Source organism: Pinus tabuliformis, chromosome Q, assembly GCF_031772625.1.
Source record: "Pinus tabuliformis cultivar Carrire ecotype Pingquan chromosome Q, CPIR1, whole genome shotgun sequence".
Taxonomy (NCBI): Eukaryota; Viridiplantae; Streptophyta; class Pinopsida; order Pinales; family Pinaceae; genus Pinus; species Pinus tabuliformis.
In genome coordinates, this window is record NC_142296.1 from 1,016,763,184 (window position 1) to 1,016,790,422 (window position 27,239).

At 40.5% G+C, this 27,239-nt stretch overlaps 1 protein-coding gene across 1 annotated transcript; it reads left to right on the forward strand.

Moving 5' to 3' along the window:
- Positions 1-85: 85 nt before the first annotated feature.
- Positions 86-26,237, forward strand: LOC149222952 (cysteine-rich receptor-like protein kinase 44). The gene is made up of 7 exons (XM_089387730.1): positions 86-197; positions 294-433; positions 544-754; positions 872-1,106; positions 1,333-1,483; positions 1,609-1,785; positions 25,977-26,237. Exons 1-7 carry the CDS (start codon positions 86-88, stop codon positions 26,235-26,237), a joined length of 1,287 nt encoding a protein of 428 aa, XP_089243856.1.
- The last annotated feature ends 1,002 nt before the right edge of the window (positions 26,238-27,239 follow it).

A 27,239-nucleotide genomic window follows, 5' to 3' on the forward strand; every position in this document is an offset into this window, starting at 1 on the left:
ATTTCTTTTTTTATATATAATAATATTATGTATTCCATGATCTTCTTCTACAGATGGTTTCTCTTCAAAAACATTACCCATAATAATGGGGATTGTGGGAGGCGTGCTTCTAGTGTTAATGGCATGTTTGTTTGCAATATGGACGAAAATGAAATCATCTATCTCAGAGAGGCGAGCAAGCCGTGCGCAGAATGAAGGTAGAATCTGGAGTTTTGGACTGTGTTTCGAACGACCAAACTTATGTTAATCTCATGAAATTAAATTTTTATTAACCCTTTTTTGGGTGTACACAGAAACACGTGACAGTGATCCAGAATCGATGCTACTGAAGCAGACGCAAACTCTCTTCACCGTAGAAGATCTCATAGAAGCAACGGATAATTTTGATGCAAAAAAAAAGCTTGGAGAGGGAGGGTTTGGTCCTGTATACAAGGTATGTATGTATCTATTATCGTTTCTAACCCATGAAATTGCATGACTTGACATCACATGAAGACGAAGATGGGTTTTTCATTAGGTTGTTAACGGGACTGATTCTTTCAGGGAACAACCAGAGACGGAATAGAAATAGCAGTGAAGAAGCTGTCTGTAACGTCTGGACAGGGCAACCGAGAGTTTATGAATGAAGTGAAGCTTGTGGCCAATGTTCAACACCGAAATCTTGTAAAGCTGCTTGGGTGTTGTGCTGAGGGACGAGAAAGGTTACTTGTCTACGAGTATTTGCCGAACAAGAGTCTTGACAGCTTTCTGTTTGGTAGGTCACTTCGGATATTTTAAATGGGTGAGAGAAAGATGATAAATCCTTTATAAATTTGATGGGATTGATTATTTAAGAGTTTTCAAATTTGGTATTCTTGAAATACAAATACAGATCCAGAGAAGAAGAGGCATCTTGATTGGCATAAACGCTACAACATCATAACGGGTATAGCTCGTGGTCTTCTTTATCTTCACCAGGATTCACAATTGCGAATCATTCATAGAGACATTAAAGCAGGTAACATTTTGCTTGATGAGAGATTGAATCCGAAGATAGCAGACTTTGGGTTAGCAAGACTCTTTCCTGAAGACGAGACTCACATCCAAACAAAAGCTGCAGGAACATAGTAAGAACATTTCCCTCTACCGTTCCCTTATGCAATTTATCAGCAGTTAAGCATTTATGCAATAGTGTGATTTAGCTACAATCACCACACTTATTAGGGACATGGTGAGAATATTTACCTCTACCCTTTGCTAATTCAATTTATGAACAATTTACGTTTATGAAGTCGTGTGATTTACCCACATTAAACACCCCACTCATTTGAGGAAATTCGTTGGAGTATGTAGCGGTTACATGGCTCCAGAATATGCAATGCGGGGGCAACTATCAGTAAAGGTTGATGTCTATAGTTTTGGAGTGCTAGTCCTTGAGATTGTGAGTGCAAGGAAAAGCACTCAACCAAATTTTCCGGATGAAATGCAAGGCCTATTAGAATGGGTAAGATTTCAATGGATCGTGATTACTTTTTTGTATGAACAACAATGGTTGCAAATAATGGAGATTTTTGTAATGCAGAAAATGGAGATGAGCAACAGTATTTTCTTTGGATGTTTGTAATGTAGGCATGGACACTATACAAGCGAGGATGTCTTCCAGATATGATAGATTCGACATTGGCGGAAACAATCAGGCAGGAGCAAGCTTTAAGATGCATTCAGGTTGCCCTTCTATGCACGCAAGCTGATGCAGGCCTCCGTCCAAATATGTCTAATGTTATATGGATGATCTCCAGCGGTCCTGTGACATTATCAAATCCAACATAGCTCGCATTTGTGAAAAATAGTGACAGCGGCCACGGAGGATCCACAGCCGGCAGCTCTGTTGGGTATTTTTTTTTCTTTTTTTTTTAAATGAGGGAAAATACCAAAAACCAAATATTCAAACACAGAGAGGCAGTGCTCTGTTTTTACTTTACTCCAGGATCTTTTGTGCACAGGAAGACTCAAAAATTTCACAGAGAAAACAGAGTAATTCACCACCATTAAAACTTTCTATTCATTAAAAATTGATACAAAGATTTACCACTGTAAAATCCCTTTTATATTCACTGCAGTGAAAAATAACTCACTGCTGTAACAAACGTTTACATGAGCTTACTGCTGTAAAACAAAATTCACACAGGCTTACAAAATTTCACGCTCCACCATTTCCTTTATGCAAAACCACACATGGTTTTTGCTATTCCTCTGTTTTACAGTTCCTTACAAAACATTATCAAATACATTTGTGCACTGCTGTGCATTCACCCTCTGGTTCTTCACATTTTTCACACTGCTGTGTATGAAATACAACACATGGTTTTCGCTTCACCACTCTTTTTTTTACTCGACTGTGAATGCACACTTAAACTTCCCGTGTGCCATACATGAAACAATGGTCAACACAGTAATTAATTACATACACCTATCCCATACAGAATTTATGTGATAAGTACATACGCCCATACCTTCTCATAAAAAAAACTTACGAACTCTATGTAAAACTTTAATATTCTACCTACCACTATGACATTTCATCAAGACGTATGGTCAATCAAAACTTAGCTTTACTCCACGCAACATTTAATATTTGCCGTCGGGTGAATTTCAAACATTATGCGATTTGGTTTTGGGAAGCCATCGGGTCCACTCCATCGCATCGCAACTTTACTCATGTCAAAGACTTCAACTCTATGACATTGCCGATAGCGATGTGCCGATGCGATATCGGCGATCGCCCATCGCAAACACAAGAGCTTCCTCATAACTCCTTCACTTTGACTTTGCCGATGCGATATCGGCGTTCGCTTATCGCAAAACACAAAGGCTCCTTTATAATGCCTTCACTTCATTTTGCCGATATGCCGACTTGCCGATATGCGATATCGGCCATTTCACTTCGAGTTTGCCGATACGCCCGGATTATTGTCCTTAGGCTGCCGCATGCCTCAGCTGTCGCACAGTTGAAATTATACTTTCAACACTCCCCTTTAATTTCAACTGTCGGGCATTCAATCATACCCAAACACTTCCTCAAAAATTCGAAGCTTTTCTGATCCAATGGCTTTGTCAGGATGTCTGCGACCTGTTCCTGAGTGCTACAATGTTGCAAACTGATTTCTCCATTGCTTACCAATTCTCTGATATAATGAAACCTTGTATCGATGTGCTTCGTTCGTTTGTGAAACACTGAATTCTTTGACAATGCAATAGCTGAGCTATTGTCACAAAAGATGACTGTCGCTTTTGCCTGCTCTTGGCCTAAGCTTCTCAACATTCTTCTCATCCACACTGCTTGACATGCTGCTGCTGTAGCTGCCACATATTCAGCCTCTGCTGTAGACAATGCTACAATGGACTGCTTCTTAGAAGCCCATGAAATGGCTCCTGAACCCATATGAAAAACATAACCGGAAGTGCTCTTCCGATCATCTACACTTCCAGCCCAATCGCTATCAGTGTATCCAACTAAATCTGAATGTTCTGAGGCATGATATAAAATTCCAAACATTTTGGTGCCTTTGACATACCTCAAAATTCTCTTTGCTGCCTGCCAATGTGCCTCCTTTGGCCTCTCCATGAATCTGGAAATTAAACTAACAGCATACATTAAATCAGGCCTAGTTGCTGTTAAATACATAAGGCTGCCCACAATGCTTTTATACAAGCTAGGATCAAAGTCCTTGCTGCTGTCCTCTTTGCTGAGCTTTAATCCCATCACTGTGGGAGTGATGGCTGCCTTGCATTCTTCCATCTTAAATCTGCCCAAAACTTGATTTACATATCTTGCTTGAGATATAAAAATTCCTTTTTCATTTTGATCTACTTCTATGCCTAAGAAGTATCTCAACAAACCCATGTCAGTCATTTCAAATTCATCCTTCATGACTGATTTAAAATTCTCAATAAGATAAATATCATTTCCGGTGAAAATAACATCATCTACATACAAGACAACAATTAAAATTTTACCATCCTTTTCTTTGATGTAGACAGTGGGTTCTCCTTCACATTTATCGAATTCATTATCCAGTAGATAAGAATCTATCCTACTGTACCATGCTCTTGGTGCTTGCTTCAGCCCATAAAGAGCTTTCTTCAATTTGCACACTTTATGCTCTTCACCTTTCTTCTCATATCCGAGAGGCTGTTCAACATAAACCTCTTCTTTTAACACTCCATTTAGGAATGCTGATTTCACATCCATTTGGTAGACTTTCCATTTGTTTTGTGCTGCTATGGACAGCACTGCTCTCACGGTTTCCATTCTTGCAACCGGGGCGAAAGTCTCCTCATAATCTCTTCCGTACTGCTGCTTGTAGCCTTTGACAACCAGCCTTGCTTTATGCCTTTCAATCTTGCCTTCAGCATTGCTCTTGGTCTTGTAGACCCATTTCACTCCAATGACTTCTTTGCCTTTTGGTAGCTCAACCAAATCCCATGTTTTGTTTCTCTCTATGGCATTCATCTCCTCATCCATAGCTTCTATCCATTTCCTATCTTTGATTGCATCCTCGAAATGAATAGGATCATCAACATGACAAAACAAGGCAAATAAGGAATTCATTCCTTCTTCATAAATGTCACTTAGATTTCTAAACTTCTTACCTCGTTCACTTGGTGTGCAAGTGCTTGAAGATGCACTTGAATTTCCTCCTTGTGGTGTGCTTGGAGAAGCACCCTCATTTATCCTCAATGGTGTACCTTGCTGTCCTTGTGTTGGCGCTGCTGTTTGGGGATTCATTTCAGCCACTTCCTCTTCATCTTTATCATGAGACAAACAGTTCTTGACATTCACTGTTTTCTCTATGCTTCCATCCCAAGCTTCCTCTTCAATGAATTGAACATCCCTGCTGACAAAGAACTTCTTGGTAGATGGAATGTACAGCCTGTAGGCTTTGGATTCATCGCTGTATCCAATGAAGATGCATTTCTCCCCTTTGCTGTCCAACTTCCTCCTTAGCTGATCTGGTATGTGTGCATAGGCCACACACCCAAAAACTCTCATGTGGGTGATTCCTTGCTTTCTCCCACTCCATGCCTCTTCTGGCACTTTGTTCATGATTGCTTTTGTAGGACACCTATTCAATATATAAACTGCACAATGTACAGCTTCAGCCCAATACTCATTCGGCAAATGCTTTGCCTTCAACATGCTCCTCGCCATATCCATGATGGTCCTGTTCTTCCTTTCAGCGACTCCATTTTGCTGCGGAGTGTACCTTGCTGTAAACTGTTTATGAATTCCATTTTCTCTACAAAATCTTAGGAATTCCTTGGAGATATACTCACCTCCTCTATCAGTTCTCAAAACTTTTATGTGCAGCCCGCTTTGGTTCTCCACAAGTGCTTTGAAATTTTGGAATTTCTCAAACACTTCACTTTTGTTTTTAAGGAAATATATCCAAGTTTTTCTTGTACAATCATCAATGAATGTCAAGAAATATTGGCTGCCAGCTAATGATGGAGCTTGCATTGGTCCACACAAGTTTGAGTGGATAATCTCTAAGGGTGTCTTTGCCCTTATGCTTTTCCCTGATGGAAAACTCTCTCTATGTTGTTTGCCCAATATGCAACCTTCACAAAGGCTGTCCGGCTTCTCTATCAATGGTAATCCTCTTACCATTCCTTTTCTGCTCAATAAGTTTAGGCCTCCAAAATTTAGATGCCCGAATCTCAAGTGCCATAACCAGTTCTCATCCTTTGGCACGCTTTGAAAGGCCTCTTGGGTGACTGCTGCCATTTCCCTTTTGTTCTTCATGTCTGCCCTGATCCGGAGAGGGAACATCCTGTTCCTTGTCATCTTCACTTCAGCAATGCATCTTTTGCTGGGTGGTATATCCATGATGGTGCACACATCATTTTTAAAGAAAACATTGTACCCCTTATGGACAAGCTGTCCAATACTCAAGAGATTACATCTCATTCCGGGGACATAGTATACATCTGCTATGGTTTTCCTTTCTCCTTGCTTTGAAAGTATTTTTATTTCTCCTTTTCCCATAACAGACACTTTACTATCAGTTCCTAGTGTGACTTCTGATTTCACATTTTTATCTAAAGCAGAAAAGAAGGCTATATTTCCGGTCATATGGTTGCTGCAACCTGAGTCTAAAAACCATATGTCCTCACTATGTGTTTCAGCCATGTTACAAGCTAACAGGACATTGTCTTGACTGCTGTTTTCTCTTGTAACATTTGCATTTTGTCTGCTGTTCATATCATGCTGTTTCTTTCTACAATCACTAGCATAATGTCCATACTTTTTGCAATAATAGCATTGAACATTAGACTTATCATACCTTTGTCCTTGAGCATGATGTTGACCTCTTTGTTGGCTGCTGCCTTGACCTTGGTTCTGATTTGGATTGCTGCCTCTTCCTTGTGCATTTGATGGGTTGTTCCTTCCACCTCTGTTCTGGCTTCTGCCTCTTCCTCTTTTGTTTCCTCTGCCTTGACCTCTGCCTCTTCCAAAGGACATCTGGGTCTTGAAGGCTTGCTCAAGGGATGAGTTTTCATTCCTACTCAACCTCTGCTCATGTGTTATCAGTGATGCATGTAGCTCATCAACTGAATAGCTTGAGAGATCCTTTGTCTCTTCAATGGTGGTGACTATGGCATCAAACCTTGAGGGTAAGACCCTCAATATTTTCTCCACAATTCTTCTGTCTTCAATGGTTTCTCCATGAGTTCTCATTTGTGTGATTACACCAATCACATGAGTGAAGAATGAGTCAATATTATCTGACTCTTTCATGTTCAAGTTCTCAAAATCCTTTCTCAGCAATTGTAGTTTTGTTGTCTTCACTCTCTCCATGCCTTGATAGGCTGTCTTGAGGGTTTGCCATGCTTCATTGGCTGTCTTAGCTGCTGCTAACCTTGGAAACATACTCTGGTCTACTGCTAGATACAACAACACACGGGCTTTTGAGTCCTTCTTCCTATTGTTCTTCAGCAGATCCTTCTCTCCCTGAGTTAATGCATTGAACTCAGTTTCATCTGCTGGTTCTTCAAAACCTTCTTCAACTATTTCCCATAAATCTTGGGAAGCAAGCAGGGCTGTCATAGTTATTGACCAGTAGTCATAGTTCTTCCCATTAAAATGTGGGAGCTGGGTGTTAAACAAACCCATACCAGTGCTTGTGCTGGCCATTCCTTGACTGTGTATTTAAAAAAAAACTGACTGTTTCTTCAGCAGCAACACAAAGAAAAATCTTTGAGAAATACCTGAACCCTTTGTTGTCTGAGTCTTCTGTCTGCCTGAGAAGTTTTTCTGCAGCAACAACCTTCTCCTTTCAGCTTCTTGAACACCTTCAAGAGCCTAAACCTTGCTCTGATACCACTGTTGGGTATTTTTTTTTCTTTTTTTTTTAAATGAGGGAAAATACCAAAAACCAAATATTCAAACACACAGAGGCAGTGCTCTGTTTTTACTTTACTCCAGGATCTTTTGTGCACAGGAAGACTCAAAAATTTCACAGAGAAAACAGAGTAATTCACCACCATTAAAACTTTCTATTCATTAAAAATTGATACAAAGATTTACCACTGTAAAATCCCTTTTATATTCACTGCAGTGAAAAATAACTCACTGCTGTAACAAACGTTTACATGAGCTTACTGCTGTAAAACAAAATTCACACAGGCTTACAAAATTTCACGCTCCACCATTTCCTTTATGCAAAACCACACATGGTTTTTGCTATTCCTCTGTTTTACAGTTCCTTACAAAACATTACCAAATACATTTGTGCACTGCTGTGCATTCACCCTCTGGTTCTTCACATTTTTCACACTGCTGTGTATGAAATACAACACATGGTTTTCGCTTCACCACTCTTTTTTTTACTCTACTGTGAATGCACACTTAAACTTCCCGTGTGCCATACATGAAACAATGGTCAACACAGTAATTAATTACATACACCTATCCCATACAGAATTTATGTGATAAGTACATACGCCCATACCTTCTCATAAAAAAAACTTACGAACTCTATGTAAAACTTTAATATTCTACCTACCACTATGACATTTCATCAAGACGTATGGTCAATCAAAACTTAGCTTTACTCCACGCAACATTTAATATTTGCCGTCGGGTGAATTTCAAACATTATGCGATTTGGTTTTGGGAAGCCATCGGGTCCACTCCATCGCATCGCAACTTTACTCATGTCAAAGACTTCAACTCTATGACATTGCCGATAGCGATGTGCCGATGCGATATCGGCGATCGCCCATCGCAAACACAAGAGCTTCCTCATAACTCCTTCACTTTGACTTTGCCGATGCGATATCGGTGTTCGCTTATCGCAAAACACAAAGGCTCCTTTATAATGCCTTCACTTCATTTTGCCGATATGCCGACTTGCCGATATGCGATATCGGCCATTTCACTTCGAGTTTGCCGATACGCCCGGATTATTGTCCTTAGGCTGCCGCATGCCTCAGCTGTCGCACAGTTGAAATTATACTTTCAACAAGCTCTAGCAGTGGGATTCAGCAGTCACGGCCGTCTGCCACCGCATCATCCATTTCGTCTGCCTCTACATACAGTCCTTTGGTTCCTTCCATAAATGATGTCACCATTAGTGAATTGGACGCTAGGTAGGATTACTGGATAATAGTAATTTACTGCATGTGAAGTGGGTTTCAAGGGATAATAGTAATTTACTACTGGATAATAGTATGTGAAGTGGGTTTCAAGGGATAATAGTAATTTACTAGATGTGAAAGAGGTACTTCGACCTTTGTTGTTTCAGGGGCATATTTCCCTTCCCAAATCAAATCAGAGTCAAAGGTGTGGGAGGTTGATTTTCAAGAAGTTTTTTGGAGGGTAGAATTTGGGAATGGTTTACATTTAGAGGGATTTGATCTTTTTCTGTTTATGATATATCTGAGTTAGATGGATCTAAACTAGTTTCAGTTGAGAGAAACAATGTCATATTTTGAGATTATCATTATTATGTATATGATTGACATAAACTTCATATTTTGAAATTTACATTATGCTTTCTTTGCTTGACATGACTATATTGTTCTCTTCTTTAATTTAATCTATGTTTGGATGCTTAGAGTGGTTTGTGTATTTATCTATTTGGATTTCAACGGTATTGTTTGTGAATTTGTGAATGTTACAATTTTTTTTTTAAATTTCTATCTCTATCTCTCCCGCTTTCATCTTCTTTTCTTTAATTTAGTGTATGTTGCTTGCTTTGAATGGTTTGTACGTCTATGTTTGGATGCTTTGAGTGGTCTGTATATTTATCTATTTAGATTTCAATGATATTGACTGTGAACGTTATAGCATTTTTTTTTTTAATTTTATCTTTCTCTTCCTTCCTCTCTCTCTCCCTTTCTCTCCCGTCTTCCTCTCTCTCTCCCCTTCATTTCTCTCTCTCTCTCAATCTCATCCCTTCAACTTTGCCACTATCTCCCTCCCTCTCTCCTTCTCTCTCCTCTCCATCTCTCCTTTGTCTCCTATCTTACTCCTAACATACACTATCTCTCCATCTCTCTTTTGTCGCTCTCTCTCTCCTCCCTATCTCCTCTTCTTTGTCCCTCTTTATCTCCTCTTCTATCACTCTGTTTCTTTGTTCTTCCCTCCCAAATATATCTATAGTTAATATATATCATGCTATATTAATATATATTATAATATAACAACTTTGATATTGTATTAATCCAAAGTGATTAAATTTAATAATATTAAAATCAGATTTAATAATATTAGTATGATTATTAATATTCTAATATTATTATTAGATTTAATGATGTTTTTTACATGGCATAATAAAAAAGTTATAATAAAGCTACATCAAGTTAATATTTTCAAATATTACAACTTTCACATGAAAGTATTTATATCTTCAAAGATGTTAATATATCTATAGGATATGTTTTTTCATAGATTTTGGAGCACTATGTTCTATTATTTGTGTTGAATTAATCATTTTCCTCAATGGAAATGGTATTGGCTTTAGTAAAGAGTAAAGATATTTAAAATAATTTTAATATGGTTAAAAAAAGTGTTGAAGGTAAATTTATGATCCATTCAAATTCAATGTATACGATAAAAGAACTATTAAAACCATCAAATAATTTTATTATAACTTTTGTTTCATTTTTATTTAGAACCACATTAATTTTTATTATTATTTTATTATACGTACATATTTGCACTTCGCCCTATACTAAAGTATAAAATGTGTTTCTCCAAAAATTAATGAATAATATTTTTTTATAAAAATAAACCATATATATATATATATAATTAAAATAAATATCAAAATAAAATGACAATAATGCAATGATATATTCTATGTTTTATTATTTTCTAAACTTTTGAATGAATAACATTTGCTTAGTAATTGTGTTTTGAACCTTTATGTCGAGGAATGCCTTATTATATTAAATTATTAAGTAGTTGACAATCTAATTATCATACGGGAAAATTTCTTAATTTGAAAAAAACATCAAATTAACATTACTATAAAAACATATTTATACAAACATTAACTCTTTGAAATTGTTTAGGCATGGTTGTCAAAACGTTAAATAATAGGTTAATGAGATTTATACCAATATGAAAGGTCAATATCAAGTTACCATATGTAATGTAGGGAGTTGGCAATGAGGTTTCCTATAGAGGAATGGAATGCGGAGACCACAGTGAATAAAATAAATTAAGTGAAAGGAAAGGAATTTGAACCAAAATCCCTTGACTGTTTATTAAAAGATTATTAATCTCAGAACATCTGATGCTTTAGCATAAAAGCCTTTGGCTGATTATTGATAGCCTGAGATTTACCGAGATTAAACTGTGTTTTTTAAATGTTTCAAGTTCTTATTGGAGACACTGTTCTTCTTGGAGACACTGTTTTTTTATTATCATAGACATTAAAAGAATAAGAGAAAAGTTGTTATCTCTAGTTCATTACCTCAGATGTTAAACACATTATCTGTGTGTTTCGTAGATGGTCGATATTATTATAAAACATCTACAATTTATGTGATCACTACAAAACGTGTTTTTTTTATTGTTTGGCAGTTTTAGAATTTTTTTTTAATAATTATTGAGTCTCAAGATGCTATTTTAAGCTTTATAACGGACAATAATATTTACTATTGTTTGAAAATTACCCATATTCGAATTTTACTTATTGTTTGTTTGAATTTTATTTTTCTTTTGAAATCGTATTAGAGCAACCATTTTGATTTTGATAATTTTTTATTAGCGAAATGTCATTCTAATCCACCCTACCACATGATTTTTTAATTGTTTATTTAAAAAGAATTACAATCTAAACATAAGTTGCTCAGCGAATAGAATAATTACAATTTAAATCAGAGGCTTGGCTAAATGACTTAATCGCAAATGGACAACACCAATCCAGCCAATGAGAACGTAAGTCCCCGTTTTTTTTGTTTTTTTTAATATGTAATTATTATTAGTATGTTTTACAATGAGTGATGATAAGTTGAGAATCAAGAAAAGTGATGTAAATAAATAAATAATTTTTTTGAAATGTAGTTGGAAATAGTAGAGGAGGTGGAAACAATAGAGTAAAAGATATTTCCCTGAATCTGAAGATTCTTAAAATTATATATATATATATATATATATATATATATATATATATACTCGGTGGGAAAAGAGTTGCAAATAGACTTTTTAAGGAAAAACTAAAGAAAAATCTAGGCTAAGGGGGACACAAACCCCTAGAAGGCATGACACTGCCAAGGAAAAATATGTGGGAAGAATAATGTTAAAAAGAGATTATTGAGAATCAGTAGAGGTTATTAATGTTAGGCAAAATCATCTTATCTTGGGGAAATCAAAAGTTGATTCAAGGTTGGGTGGATCAGTGTCTCTGAGCCACAATTTCTCTAGACTGAATTGCTGGTTTGAGATTACTAATTATATCATTATTCTTGATATTGAACATTATGTTTAGAGAAATTGCAATATGAGAGAATACTAATTATTTCTGCTTCATTAGATAGAAAATTCTGAGTTATGGGAAAAATGTCTAAATGTTCTATGAGGAAAAGTCTGGTTGTAATTTACTAAGAGTATTCTAAGCACTTATGTATTTACAATTTCTACAGTAAACGAAGGAAAGTACTATTTGTTTGTATTTGGACGTATACAAGCTGCACGCAAAAAGATGGAGTTGGATTAGGGGAACTGTATGTTCTCACCCTCCATATAAGTGTTTGATTTCTATGTGTTAAAAATTATATGCATACATTGATTTATTTTAGCAGGTTAGAAATAGCGAAGGTACAAAGTTTAAAAAAAACAAGGAGTCAATAGTGAAATCTTAGGTATGCCAAATCATTAGGTGACAGGAAAGGCCTAGATTTGAATGATGGATGTAGCAGTCACTTTTAATCTCACTAGAGTGTGGGCCAAGTGAGAACGAGGGCATCGGGGAAGTGTTTAGAAGGTTGTTGGCTTGGTGGGGCCTGACCCACGTTCAATGTTAGTTTGCCAAACAAATCCCTACACTACTGAGCCTTTTGGCATTTGCCCGTGGAGCGCGGACTGAAGTTTCACCCGAAGCAATATAGGGGGATGTTGGAACCAAGTTTCCGCACCTTGAGATGGTCGTGATGTTGATTTATACCCTCTGTTCCTACTTTCGCATAGGTCACTAAGCTTTAGGGCTCTGTCAATCTACCCCTTTATTCTGCAATTCAGTACATTCGCGAAGGTGTATGATTGACCTTCGCGCAGCCTTAACCCGCGATCCAGGTATTTTCGCGTTGCTATGGCAGCGTATTGTATAGGTTCTCTAGTTATCTTAAGTGTTTTAATTATCTTACTAAACAATCACAGTTAGTGTTGCGTAAACTGATATTCTTACTTGCGTTCAATTAACCAATACAGTCACATACATTCGCACATCACATGAACATAATAAATCAAACTTAAACCGCAATACAACCAGATGCATTAACAAGAAATAAATACATAGAATTTGCATAATACTTCTCTCTATTGATATCTTTAGATTAATACAAACTCTATATGCCCTGCGCACACAGCTGCAGGGGTTCACGCACTCAGCTGTGGACTTCCACCTTAGGCCTCTGCACACTCAGCTGCAGAGCTTCTACCTACGCTAAGACCCGAAACACTTAGACTTCTCCACCAAGACTCCAAAACTTGTCTACCAACTTACTTCTTAGAGCTTACTTACTTAGCTTATTTTTTATACAATCCCATGGTCTGCAGACCATGGGTGGGTCTTTATAGCCAACCTTCATTTTACAAAATAAGGGCGGATAACCTTTTATGACTCTTGACACATTCATGCTCTGTGAACACAAAATGCGAATACTTTATGTTGGGCATGAAGTCCCCCCACAACATGTTTTGGGGTTCAAAGCCCAAGTTTTGAGTACTATTGTTGTAAAGACTCTGCGAATTGTGGGCGCATACCGCAAATTCTATGTTAGATTCATAGGGTGGTCTGCCCTAATTTTTGAATGTAGTTTCGACCTACCCATGGTCCGTGGACCTTGGGATTGTACAAATAGAGTGAGGCTCTAAGTTGTAAAAAAAGAGTAGAAAAACCGAATGGAGTCTAGAAGATAGCGAGCATAGAGTAAGAGTCTAAGCGCTTTGGGTCGTAGTAGTAGGAAGAGCCTCTACAACTAAGTGTGCATAGGCCTAGTAGAGTCCGCAGCTGAGTGCACGGACCCCTTCAGCTGAGTGTGTAGGGAAAAATCGAGTTTGTAACCAAGGAAGAATGATTATAAAGAGAAGTTGATTCCAAACCTTGTGCATTTGTTCTTGTGCTATTTTCTATTGGACACTTTATGAAATTATATTATTTTATTTATCACACGCACTTATATGAATGTTGAACACTATTAAGGATAACTAAACACATACAGATAAGCTAAGTGATCAACTAAGATCAGGTTAATCGTAAGAATTTTGGTAATAACACTGTTCGAGCCTCGAGGAGGGTTGTGCAAGGGGGGCATCACAGGCTGCAAGGTACTGATAGGTGTGCGTAGCAAAGTGCGCATAGGGTCAAACCGCGGACCAACTAAAATCATCAGACATCTCTAGGGTGCATAAACCTAGTTCTAGCACCCTCCCATACTACTTTAGGTGAGACCTCAGTCTGCACTCCACGGACTATTACCGAAAGTGCTAGTAGTACCAGGATTTGTTTGGCTAAATCACCTCTAAACCTGTGTTAGGCCCCTACAAGCCAACAAATGGTTCCATTGTTAGGATCGGGATTTGCATAAGGGATGTTTGATGTCGTGTCACTAGAATCCAACAAAGAAAGAAATTGAAGAGTAGTTGGACAAGAAGATTCACGAGTTCGCAGCACAGGAAAATAGGAATACGCAAGTATTTAAGGAATAGTGGTTGGAGCGCTACTTATATACGGAAATCCAAAAAAATTTCTTCGCGTCCTTTCCTTCTGAGTTGTATGAGTGGATCGCGAAGCTAGCAGACAGTCAAGGAAGGTGTAGGCTCGATAAACCAGTCGTGTGGACTCCAGAATTAGTGCACATATTAGAAGCATCAGAAGATAAGATCTCATGAGCTATGGACCATTGGCTCGAGTGAATTATAGGAGGATTTATCATTGAGTTCACATTAGATATGACCATCAGCTACAACGAGGTGGAATGATGCTCCCACAAAGGATCGCGAGGTAAGTATATTAAATCGTTGAACACTTGGATTAAGATGCTATTGTGTGAAAAGTGGGTTATGTGAATAAATTAATGTTTGGGACTACGTGAAGTGGGAAGATCTACGGAAACGGAATTAGTGAAGAATTAGAAACTAGTCCCTTAATTTCACCCTCACGGGAAAGCGAGGAAGAGCTCACGAAATTTTCTTCGAGAAGCGTGGTCATTATGATAAGGCAACGAATTCTGCACTTACCACCTCCACCTACACTACTACCCATCTCACCATCTTCACCTCCATCTCCACCCACCCCACCTCTGCCACCACCCCAGTTCAGTATGGTGAGCGCGATAAAACTGTCGATATTCAGAGGAGTAGGGAACGAAGTTCCAAACGAATTTTGATTCATAGTAAGGGTGGTATAGGAAGCATAAGGAGTCGCGGATGAGAATATAAAGAAGGCTACACTAGTAAGTGCATTGCAGGATCGCACATTAACATGGTACATTAAGCATTCTAATGTCCATCCAAATGAAGGAATTGCAGAAATCCAGGCTGCATTGAACAGGGAATTTAGTAGGCCAAAGTCAGAGACATAATCAATTATCAGGTTTAAGGTGATCATGATGCTCCCGGACGAGACCCCGTGGGATCTGGACCAGAGACTGAAGAGTATGATTCGCGAAGCCAACATGACTTTGACGGATGGGCAGCACCGCACATGGTTTGTAGTGTCATTAACATCGCATTTAAGGACGACATTGTCACAACAAAAGCTTTCCACCCAGGCCGAAGCTTTGGAGATGACAATGAGATTGCATGAGACCCCTATACAAGATCCTAGTCCGGGAGTCCAACAAATCCACGCACAACTGCAAAATTTGTGTTTGGAAATGTAGAGTTTGAAACAGAACATGACACCTCATCAAGAAGCGCGCGAGGAGGTATGGTGCATAAACTGCAAAGGCCAGGGGCATGACAAGGACCACTGTCTAGTTTTTGTGAATTACTTGACGGGAGGAGGGCTGATGCTGCTAAGACTTGAGGCACAAGCAGGACCGAGCGTGGCACCTGCACTATGGTGCATGATCTATCAGATAGGAGGAAAACACACTATGGATAATTGTCATCTATTGTAGAAGTATACGTAGACATCCCAACAATTATTTTGTAATTTCTGTAGGTGGGTAGGCCATGATGAACACACCTGCAGAAGCTACGAACTAATGATGGATCAGACTCCTGCCTATAGAGTACAGATCGAGATGCGTGCTCTTGACCCAAATGTGAGAATGATGCGCACTGGATTTCAAGGGCGCGGATGAGGTCGAGGTGGAATGGGACTAGGAAGGGGTTGCGAGCAACTAATTTGTTACAATTGTGGAGGGTCAGGACACTATGCCCGCGATTGTATGAATCCGATGAGAACATCATGTTTGTACTGTACTCAGTTTGATCATGAGGCAGAAGATTTCCCTACATTGATAGAGAGGCTACGTGAAAAAGGAGTACTCCAGCCTCCCCAGACTCAAAATTTGTGAATCATGAGGTCTGAGCCTCATGAACAAGACTCGAATGTAAACATAGTGCTCAGAAGCAGTATCACCACTAGCGATGGTAAAGGTAGGCAGTCAGAAGAAAATGTGTGGGTTCACAAGGCTCCTACAAAGGAACCTGAATTTGATTTGGAGCACGTGAAGGAGATGTTCATGGAAGCTAAGAAGAGGATAACAGAGGCCTCCACTTCAAGTAGTAAGGATCAACTAGAACCAGGGATGGATCCTTCAATGCTCACTACTTTATTGGAGACATGCATGAAACTGCTACGCGACAGCAAGGCTATAAAAGGACTACAGGAACTTATCACTAGGTGCGCGGGGTCAGGAGAACCATGCATAGTCTAGAAACTTGGAAAGCATGCATTTTGCATAGGAAGGGAAATGCGATTAACTACGCAAATCAGAGAGTATGAAATGGATAAGGTAATTCTACATTTCGGATCGGATGTGAATGTACTGTCGGAAAAAACATGGCAATGCATGGGTATACCCACACTACAATGGTCTCCTATCCAATTACAAATGGTGAACCAGCAGAAGATCTTACTCATGGGAATATTTAACGGTGGATATTGAAGGTGCAAGTACGTCGGCAGATTTCGAAGTAATAGAGATTGTCGATGATAGAAATACCTATCCCGCACTACTGGGCATAGTCTAGGCCACTGATATGAATGGAGTCATAAATCTGAAGAAGCGCAAAACGATTTTTGATAAAATGTCACTACGCATAGTAGTAATCCTAGATCCGGTCGAAGAAGTACGATACACTAAATCGGTGTGCGACAATGATAGTGATGTCGATCTCGATTTTATCTACAAGATAACTGCGTGAGAACAAGATTTGGTGAATCAAACAACAGATGGTAGGATTTTGTGGGAGCGAAAAAGCTCCTAAACTTCGAATTCGAATGAAGAAATAGAACAATGGAAGAATCGACTACATGAAGTAACAATGCTCAATTGCAACATGATGATAAGATCACTATGCTGTGTGACAACAAAGATAAGGGATCTACCTAGGTATGATGGGTTGACAATAGTGGATGAATTTCTGAACAAATTTAAGAGAAAAGTACCGGAATGGCAGCGTTTTGACGCTTTGAAATGGGCATTGGGCGCTACACCCGCAAGATGGTGGGGTACTGTTGAGGGCCCAGAAATCAGGTCAACAACAAGGGGGATACCCACCCTGTCCGTAACTTGGTTGGCAGCTCCTTGTCCGTTTGGTATAGCGGGTCCGACTGGGGATAATGGGACTAATTTCCCAATGTAAGGGGTGTGTGTGTGTGTAGAGTTTGATGATGCTCATCTAGAAGTATTTTAAGCTAATTTAATTCTAACTTCTAAACTGACTCTATGCTATTGTAATCTAACAAAAACAACACATCTAATCTACGCTAACCCGGGGTAGATTTCCTCTATTATGCGATCTAAAAAGATTTCGAACAATAACTGGTAATAAAGATCATTCAGCTATCATAAGAATAGAAATCAATTAAGATAAACCATTCTGCATAAAAAGTTAGGCAAAATAGTTGTGAACAGCATATCGCATAATAAGTTATTCATATGTCAAGCACAAACAATGACTCCACCGTACAGAAGTGCCAAATGGTAACCCACACATTCATACATTAACATATAAACAACTCAGCTGCATATCACTCTAAGAATATAAGAAGAAATTGGTCAAGAGATAAAAGTACCATTTATTACTGATTTCACTCACAAACTTCAAGAAATAACGATTTATCTCTACTTGTTCTAATATCTACTAAGAGTACAGAAGTGCAACATCAGTAGCAGACATTAAAATGCAAACATAAATAAATCTCGATCCATCCATTTATCAAAACCTCCTCTGAGGGTGCAGAAGTGCATGTTCCGAGGACAAGTTTTTGACAAATTTCTGGACCCTTCTCCAATGCAATGAGAAGGGTTAAAATACTACTTCCTAATTCTAATAATAGTATTATTACAAAATTTAGGATGCGGTTTTCAAACGACCGTCCTTTTTCTAATCTAGTTGAAGGAAAAAACAACATTCTAAATGAAGTCACTTATGAACTTGGTCCTTAAAGTTGCAAGTGTTCCGCATAGGCTTGAGAGGAGTCGGTTGACTGATTTCTACGCTGAGATGGGCTGCGAAAACGGCATCTACGAGAGTTGGCACTACCTTTTCGGCTACGTTTGTAATGCATTTCACCGTCATCCATTGGCTGTGTGGTTTAACCAAGTACGTCCAGTAACATTCCCAATTCAACCTGGCCAATGCTTGGATTGCTTTCCCTTTTGCCTGTGCTTTCTGCCTCCATTCTGTTTCCAGTTGCAACTTGTTTAGTAGGTGCCCCAGGGTGGTCTCTGCAATTAAATTGGCCCTGTGTAAATTGTCATTTACACAGTCGATAAGAATGCTTGCCTGTGTTGCCGCTGTCTCTGCTGCTCGCTCCACTTGCCTGATTTGATCGTCCCATTTATTAAAGAGCAACTCCTTATGATTTTCATTTATCCTGGGTGCGCCTGCCCTTTTGCCTTCATCATCATCTTGCCAAGTCAAATATTCTGTCACCCTCTTGTCATTCTAATCATAGTCACTCCGCAAGTCCACCACTTGACTGGTGATTTTGTCGCTCAGCTCACAATAGTGACTCCACTGTGATATTTTACGTCCCAACTCTTCCTGTTGCTGCAGTAGTTTCTCGTTCAAGCCAATAGATTCTGAAATGAATTCTGCCAGCTTGGGCTCATCTTTATGCATTTCTTGTAAAGTCTGCAATTGTTTTTCTTTCACTTCGAGACTCCTTTGATAGCCTATCTGCATTTGTTGAAAGTCTTCCTGTAGTTTCTCGAGCTGTCTGGAAGCTTCAGTGTTAGCGTTGGCTTGTTGCAACTGTTGTTGTAGTAGCTGTATATGATTTTCTTGCTCCTTCAATAGGTGCTGAACTTCCGAGGCCTTGTCAATAGTTGCAGAAGCATATGCTCCTGCAATCTGAGACAGCTTCATGAGATTTTCAGTCGGATTATTATTGGGGTCTTTCCATAAGACGTCCAAATGTTCAGCATCTTGCGATAGTGTATCCTCTAGTTTTCTTTTCTTTCTCTGTCTCCTTACAACTGCTTTGTGTTGGGGACTATAGAATACATCCAGTGGGGGAATTTCTTCTACGTTAAGTAGAAGCTCTGAAGGTGGAGCGATAGGAAGGTGTTTTGCTTCTGTGGCGCTACTGACTATGGTCGAAACCACTTCTTGCACCACCTGTGTATTATTCACAGGTGTTTTCGGGGCTTGCCCTTAAATATTGATCAATTCATTGAAGGTTTCCCACTCTTTATCTAGCTCTGTTGTGACAAGTGGTGCTTCGATGACAGGAGGGGGGAGATTTCTTGGTGGGGAGGCGATAATTTGCTGTTGAGACATTGCACTTGATTGAGCTGTATCTTTGGTTGTTTCTTTGTTTTTTTCTTGGTCGTAAACAGACTCTTCAGGATGCTCAGATACTTCTTGCACGGCGTTGGACTTAGATCTGGAAGTGCTAGAGTTTTCACTGAGGCTGATGCTTGGAGTTGGTTCTCTAGCAGGCAGCTGCAGCTTCTCTAGCAGAATACTGGCCAGCCTTCTTTATCTGTATAACATGAATTTTTGGAGGTCACCTGGAGACAACCTCGACTGAGCTTCCCGCAAAATTTCTTGGAGCGAACTCTTATTCTGAAACAGATCATCAAACAAATCTTTCTTTCTAGAGAACACTCTTATCTTGACATTCGTTGTGAATTCTTGGGCCACATCATTTGGGTCGAATGGCCTCGCTGGGAATTTAAATAATTGAAGACACGTCACATTCTCCACTTCGCCAAAAGCGTGTCCTACATCGAACAAAGAGATGGCCCCACAAGTTAAGGGAAATTGAGGCCATATGGCCTTCTTCTTGTCCTTTAGGTCTTTGGTCAGGCCGCCTTCAGAACAGGTTTAATAAGCGATTTCCCGAGCCAAAAGTTTATCAGGGACATATAGGGGTAGGACATGTGGAGGTACAGTGCTTCCAAAAACTCTAATGTAAGTAAACCATTCTTCCCCGAACCATCTCGCGATGGGGATGATGTCAATTTGGGCCTCGGGAGAGCACCTTGGGGGGTCTTTATCATACATTATAGGGGCAAAATAAGCCCATGGAAAATCTGGTAAAAGTGAGGGGCAAACTGGGAATCCCATAATACCTTATGATAAACATGGATGGGCAATGGGTCTTGGGTAGTCCATTTCCAACCCATAGTAGGAAATTTAGATACAAGACAAACATAATCCATAACATATGCAGCCAGATAAAAAGGAGGATAGACCCTTTGAGACAAGGATCTTTTAGACCGATAATTGACAACAACCGTGTATAGAGTATCAGAAAGGATTTTGGCCCAATCTATGATGTCGGTGTTTGTGGCAGCATCAATTAATGGTAGCCATTCAGATGAAAACTTGTTGATATTCGGCATCCCGAATAACCTACAGAGCATGGCCTCAGCAAAACAATATGTAGAGGTGAGGGAACCAATGCTGTACATACCGTTTTTATCCCTTTTTAGAGGCTCGTCTCTTCTAAACCATTCTTTAGTGGTGTCTGATAGATCTGGATTCTCCTCCACAAACTTCTTAACAAATTGTGCGTTATAGGTCGCTTGCGGTTCTGGAAGATGATACATAAGCTTCAAATCTTGCGCAGCAAATGATCCGATGAGCCCATGTCCATGAACTTTGAATTGTCTGTTGTTCAAGTCTGCATCATCTAGTATCCACTTGATCATGTCTGTATATGGTAGAATTTTGGGTCTTGCCGCTATTCTGTGAATGAATGAACATGCTAGGTCCTCTAAGGACGCCTCAGAAGAGCGTGGTGCACCCGTGACAACAGCAACCTTCATTATTCTAGGTTTTTCCTCTTCTAACAGCCTGTACATGCCTTCCCATGTTGATATCCCTGCGTCTTTGTTACAGGCTGTGTCTGTGTACAGGGGCGCCATATCCTTAGTCTTCTCCCTCGCTTCAGAGCCTTGAGCTTTATTTTTCTTTCCCATTTCTCTTTGCGTTTCTGTCTGAGTCATCTTAGCTCTTTGTTCCTACAGATTACGAGTGAAATGGAAATGACTGATCCAGAAAGGTGATGGGAGAGTTTTAAATGCAACAGATCAATCAAATATGCCACCTTACGTGAAGTAAATCTCTACCAAGGCACGCGTCTTTAACCCATTTAATAACTGACAACTAATTCATTTACTATCATTAAAAGCACATGATTTCGGGTCAGATTATGGTAAGTGGCTTTTCTTTGAATGGCGTGCCCGAAGGATTCGTACTGGAGTGATTTATGATTTGCTGACGTAACCTCGCATGTTGCACGATCGCTAATCGCATCATCGCAAATCGCAAGGATGTAGCATCGCAGTGATCGCTAATCACATCATTGCAAATCGCAGAATTTTGATGTTTGTCAAATCTTGCCGGCTCATTTCTGCGATATGCGATCTAGCGATCGGCGTTATCGTAGATCGGTGAATCTTTAAGTTTTTCTTTATGGGCACTACTTTGTTGCGATGCGATTTTATTGTTAACACGAGGGTCATGCGCATATCGATTTTTAAAGAGAAATGAAGGTATTTCCTATCCTTTTGCAACGCGACTTTAAAGATTTTCTTCTCATCATAAACTTAGGCTTAAAATATCCAAGAGGCTTTTCCTAAGCATATGATTGTAACCTCAAAAAGAAACTCTTTCTTTTCCTAAAAATTAACTAAGGGTCCCCATTCATTTAAGTATCTTGGTTGATACTTAAATGAACTAGGGGGGGTGTTGCTGGCCACAACAGGTACACACTAGCATAGTTTCAAGGATGGGCATGAATGCAGAAGGATGATGAGCCTACGATTTGGAAAACCCTAGCTACAGATGAGAGCTGGTTACAAGGGGAAAAAAAACTTGCGCGTCCACCTTTCCCAATGGGTACAAACATATGACATGCTGCCCGCACAAGCACACACCACTCCAAGAATATGGAATCGGAACAAAATGCAGCGGCAGGAAAGGAAAAGTGCACCAAAGATTATCCATGGAGAAGCATTCGAGAGGGTGTGCGAAGCGCTGAACAGGGTTCACCAGTTGAGACGCACTTACTGGGACTAGCGCATACCAGTGATTCGATGGGCCTATAGGATCATGTGAAAAACCTTGACCGCTAAAACAATTTGAAGGTTGTGGAATGAAGTAGGGACCGTAATCTCTAAGGAGCATGCAAAGATGAATCCACACGTAATACCACCTGTAGGAGCGATGGTGTGCAAAACCAAGGATGAGGAAATCACACAGCTACATGAAGTAGAACACATAAGACTTCAGGAAGCCATTTGGCAAGGCAACCTTAGACTTCGTGAACTTGAAAAGGACAAGGTACGTCTAAGGAAGAAAAGCATTTTGATGGAGGCAAAAGTCAAGAGGTTGGAAAACGAGATCAAGGGAGCATGTCTCGTCGATAAATCAAGGACGGAAAGACAAGGTGTGAGTGATGATACTAATGAATTTGAAGACTATTGTCGAGAATTAATTAGTCTACTGTCGTGGCTAGGACCACATATCACCAAACGCAGTAACCAGGGGGGCATACTACAAATAGTAGAGCGTGCAGCGCTGATCGCCACGATGGTAGATGAGGATTTTCCATGGACTCTACTGGAGGGTGAGATGGAGCCTCACACAGGTGCTGTGACCACCTTACTAGCCATAGGAAGAATAGTATTAGCACTCCAGGCAGCTAAAATGGAGCACGGGACTATAAATTATTCTACCTAGGAGCTGCACACTCTAACAGGTGCGCACAGGAACAACCTATCACAAGGTTCGCACCCGCACATGGAGGTATGTGCTGCCACGTGGGTGGGTTGGGAAGTGACCATTGGTGTCACTGTTCATGACGGGATGTCCGATTTGAGGCCAAATGGAGTGGGCAGTGGGCATTTAAGACAAGAGTTATGGGTAAGATTTCAAAAAGTCTACCACCAAGAAAGAATTGATGGCCCGGAGTTAGGGGGAATGGTTGAATTTTGAATTCAAAAGGTGCTATAAAATTCCAAGGGTTAGCTAGCAGACAACACTTGGTCATTTGAGATTTGAGTAATTGAAGAGAGCGCAGAGTGTTGAGAGCCGAGCGATAATATCGCACTTAAGTTTGCAAAAGACCACATACAGTGCAGAAACGATGACGGCCACTAAGGATGGGTTGGGAATTGGAGAAGGAACCACCAGTGAGGTCGCACAAACCCTCATGGTCCATGATGTTGTTGAAAAAAAATCCCTAAATCACCATGGACACCGAGACTGAAGAAAGATAAGCAGGCAATGGGACTAGTACACATGTCCCAAAGGAATCTGCAGCACATTAAGTTATCAATGGAAGAAAAAGGTAAGGAAGTCACGATTGAAATAGATGAAGAGGAAGAAGACCTACAGACTCCGATTGCCACCATAGAGGAAGAACAAGACAGGGAGGAAGACATCCAACTGTTGCACTTTGCATCGAAACTGCTGAGTATGTCCCTCTGCGAAGAGGGAAACCAAAATACCAAAGGATCTGGATGCAACGAAGAGTGTACTCCAAATCCCGCTCCTCCTCGATGGAGTTACCTTTGAGAGCTCGCTCCTAGGATGCGTACCCACCATGAAATTTGAAGACTGGGACCTCACGGTTAGCGAGAAGTTCCCCCACTAAGAAACGGAAAACCTGATGAAATAGAATACGGAGGGGCCAGTGATAACGCTAAAGCCACGAAAATGGTTGCATGGTGTGGAAAAGGTTGGGTTGCTTCATCTGCTATGGATACCACATTTCCACCGCATGCCCATCACCATTTTCATCATTAGGCAGCTACTCTACCTGGTGCATGATGGGTACTTATGGTTGGAGGAGCCTATTCACATCACGATAGATCTTATCCACCAAATTTCTTGGCTTCGTTGTAAGGGAAAGGACCTTGTGAAAATAGCAGGGAAAAGTAGTGATTTGGTTCTCGCAGAGGCCATGAAGACAAAATATAAGCTCGAGAAGAAAAAGATGGGTTACACTATCACCAGTATCAAGGATAAAGGGGTGCGTGTAGCCACCCAACTCCTGGCCGGTAAAGTAATGAGAAAATGCTGCGTCGATGAAGTACCCGCGCCAGTGGTTACATTGGCCGAACAATGTACGGAGGGGGTCTAGTTCAAATAGGCTGAGTTCCTCTGCAAAGAGTTTTTTCTCAACTGTCAGGAGGCCCAGGAATAGGGTAAGACCTTCCACTACGCATGGTTGCTCTTATCCATCTTGCTGGTAGCAGGAGAACTATCGGAGGATAGCCAATTCCCGAGCATTGACCGAGACTTACCAAAGGCCGTGAAGTATGCTTCGCTCTTGGCCACCAAGGATGCGAAATGGATTCACGATACCAAGATTTTCTGGGTGCTCATGGAGGCGAGCATCCGAATGTGGATTAATAGGAGGCTGCGCTTGTCCCCCATGGTGCACAATAGTTTTTAGAGTTTTGCAGACTTCAAGGCAGACATGCACAACATCTAAATTAGGGCGCGGAAGGATCCAGTGCAGCAGTGTACAAAGCTCCCATTCATAGCCACTAGTGATGCAATCTTTACTGTGTTAGAGACATGGCCTCCCGAGTGGCGCGCCCAAGATTTGGAGGAGCTGGAAAAGATGGTAACAAAGAAAAGGAAGGATGATTCCAAGCTGTGCATCACCCAACTGGCCAAGAAAAGGCGCAACGAAAAAGTGGCAACTAAGGTCAGGGCAGTCCGTGAAGCGGCATAGGTAGCCATGGAGTAGAAGAAGGCCGTAGAAGCAGTCGTAGCAGTGTAGATAGCAGAAGCCACCACAGTGCAGGCATAGGAGGGCCAAGCAGCATCTATAGGACAGGAGGTAGAGGACATGAAACTTGTAGAAGAGAGTGTGGACCCAGGGACTGCCTCTACACATATCAAATGATTGCACATCATAGAAAGATCGGTTCCAAGAAAGAAGGTCAAGGCCTCAAAGTTGGCCATTAACCCGATCACCTTAACTAAATGTGATCTCCATGACATCGTGAGACGGTTTGCGATGTCAATAGTGAAACGCTCCATGAATTTATGACCAAGCAACAAACTTTGTTGGGGGCCCTAATGGCTCAGCTGCAAGAGTTACAGGTGCGGCCCCGTAGGAGGATACCTTCTCTACCCATGTCGCAGCAAGCACATCGACAGTAGAACAAATACTACATGCGAAGTGGCCAATACTGTAACATTGATAGATGGAGCACTAGTCTTGGAAAACACAATGGATTGGGTGACGCTTAATATGATGAAAGGAATTGGCCTTAACTTGGTTGCCCTTCCCCGCGACACACTTTATCAGTTGCAGGATGGGATAACAACAGAACTTCGTGCCAGAGAGAGTCGTGTGATCCAAGTTATGAGCACATAGAATATTAATATAGAAAAACTTAGCTTGCATCGTGAAGAGTTGGTGTGGCAGAACTGACAGTTGGTGCAGACAGTTAATGATGTTTACTGGTGCGTCCCAGAGTTTTCCATTATAGCAGAGCTACCGACAGAAGTGCGGATCCATTGTTTGGAAAGTGACGTCCGAAACTTGCGCGAGGAAACAAAAAGAGTGCAGCTGTAGCTGAATCTCCAAATTATTGAGCTGCAGCTAAAGGCACAGCCTTCCACTCCCTCAGAGGTCAGAGAGCAGCATACCAACGCTATTGCACAAGGGATGGAAGAGATTGGAGATGTAGTCCGCAACTGTACCAACATGTTGGAGCAGGTGCTTGAGGTCGTCACTACATTGCAGGAGGACCCCAACATCCAGCGGCTGGAGACTGAGGAATGCGAAGTCCAGCAACAATATGAGAGCATTAGAGGGACTGCGCAGACAATAGTCCTTACTCAGTGGCTTGCACGGATGTAGCAAGACAAGGCTTTAAAAGAGCAGGTGGATGCAGTGTGCCACAAGGAAGCAATTCTAAAAGCGCACATCCAGCCATGGATTGATGAAGCCTTCAAAATCACGGCAGATATTGAAGGAAAGCTTGCACAAATTCAAGGAATGCATGCATATATGCAGTGCAACATGTTGGAAATAGAGGGTTTAGAAGCAAGAATGCAGTAGGTTCAACAGGCAGCAGCTGAGTGCACTGCAGACATCTAGACTGTTTGGGACCAGATGGAGGGACTTTTTGCCAAGATTGTCGCACTTACAGAGTGGCTTGAGGGCAAGTCACGATGTTTGTGTTGGGGGCCTGTTCGGCATGGAATCCCCCCACAACATGTTTTGGGGCTCAAAGCCCAAGTTTTGAGTACTATTGTTGTAGATACCTCGCGAATTGCGGGTGCGGAGTGCAAAATTGTATGTTAGACTCATAGGGTTGTCCGACCTAAGTTTTGAATGTAGTGTTGGCCTACCCATGGTTCGCAGACCATGGGATTTTATAGATAGATAGAGGCTCTAAGTTGTAAAAAAAATATAAGAAAGTAGAAAAAATTGAATGGAGTCTAGAAGATAGTGAGCATAGAGTAAGAGTCTAAGTGCTTTGGGTCGTAGTACTAGGAAGAGGCTCTGTAGCTGAGTACGCAGAGGCCTAGTAGAGTCCACAGCTGAGTGTGTGGACCCCTGTAGCTAAGTGCGCAGGGTGAATTTGAGTCTGTAACCAAGGAAGAAGGATAATAAAGAGAAGTTGATTCCAAATCTTGTGCATCTGTTCTTGTGCTATTTTCTGTTGGATACTTTATGCAATTATATTGTTTTATTTATCGCACGCACTTATATGAATGTTGAACATTGTTAAGGATAACTAAACACATACAGATAAGCTAAGTGATCAACTAAGATCGGGTTAATCATAAGAATTCAGGTAATAACACTATTCGAGCCCCGAGCAGGGCTGCGCGAGGGCAGCATCGCAGGCTGCAA

Coding starts and splice junctions, on each gene's coding strand:
- LOC149222952 (XM_089387730.1), top strand. CDS start 86: ATGGGGATTGTGGGAGGCGTGCTTCTAGTGTTAATGGCATGTTTGTTT. Junction 755..871: donor TCTTGACAGCTTTCTGTTTG/GTAGGTCACTTC, acceptor ATACAAATACAG/ATCCAGAGAAGAAGAGGCAT. Junction 1,786..25,976: donor GGATGATCTCCAGCGGTCCT/GTGACATTATCA, acceptor ATTGAGCTGCAG/CTAAAGGCACAGCCTTCCAC.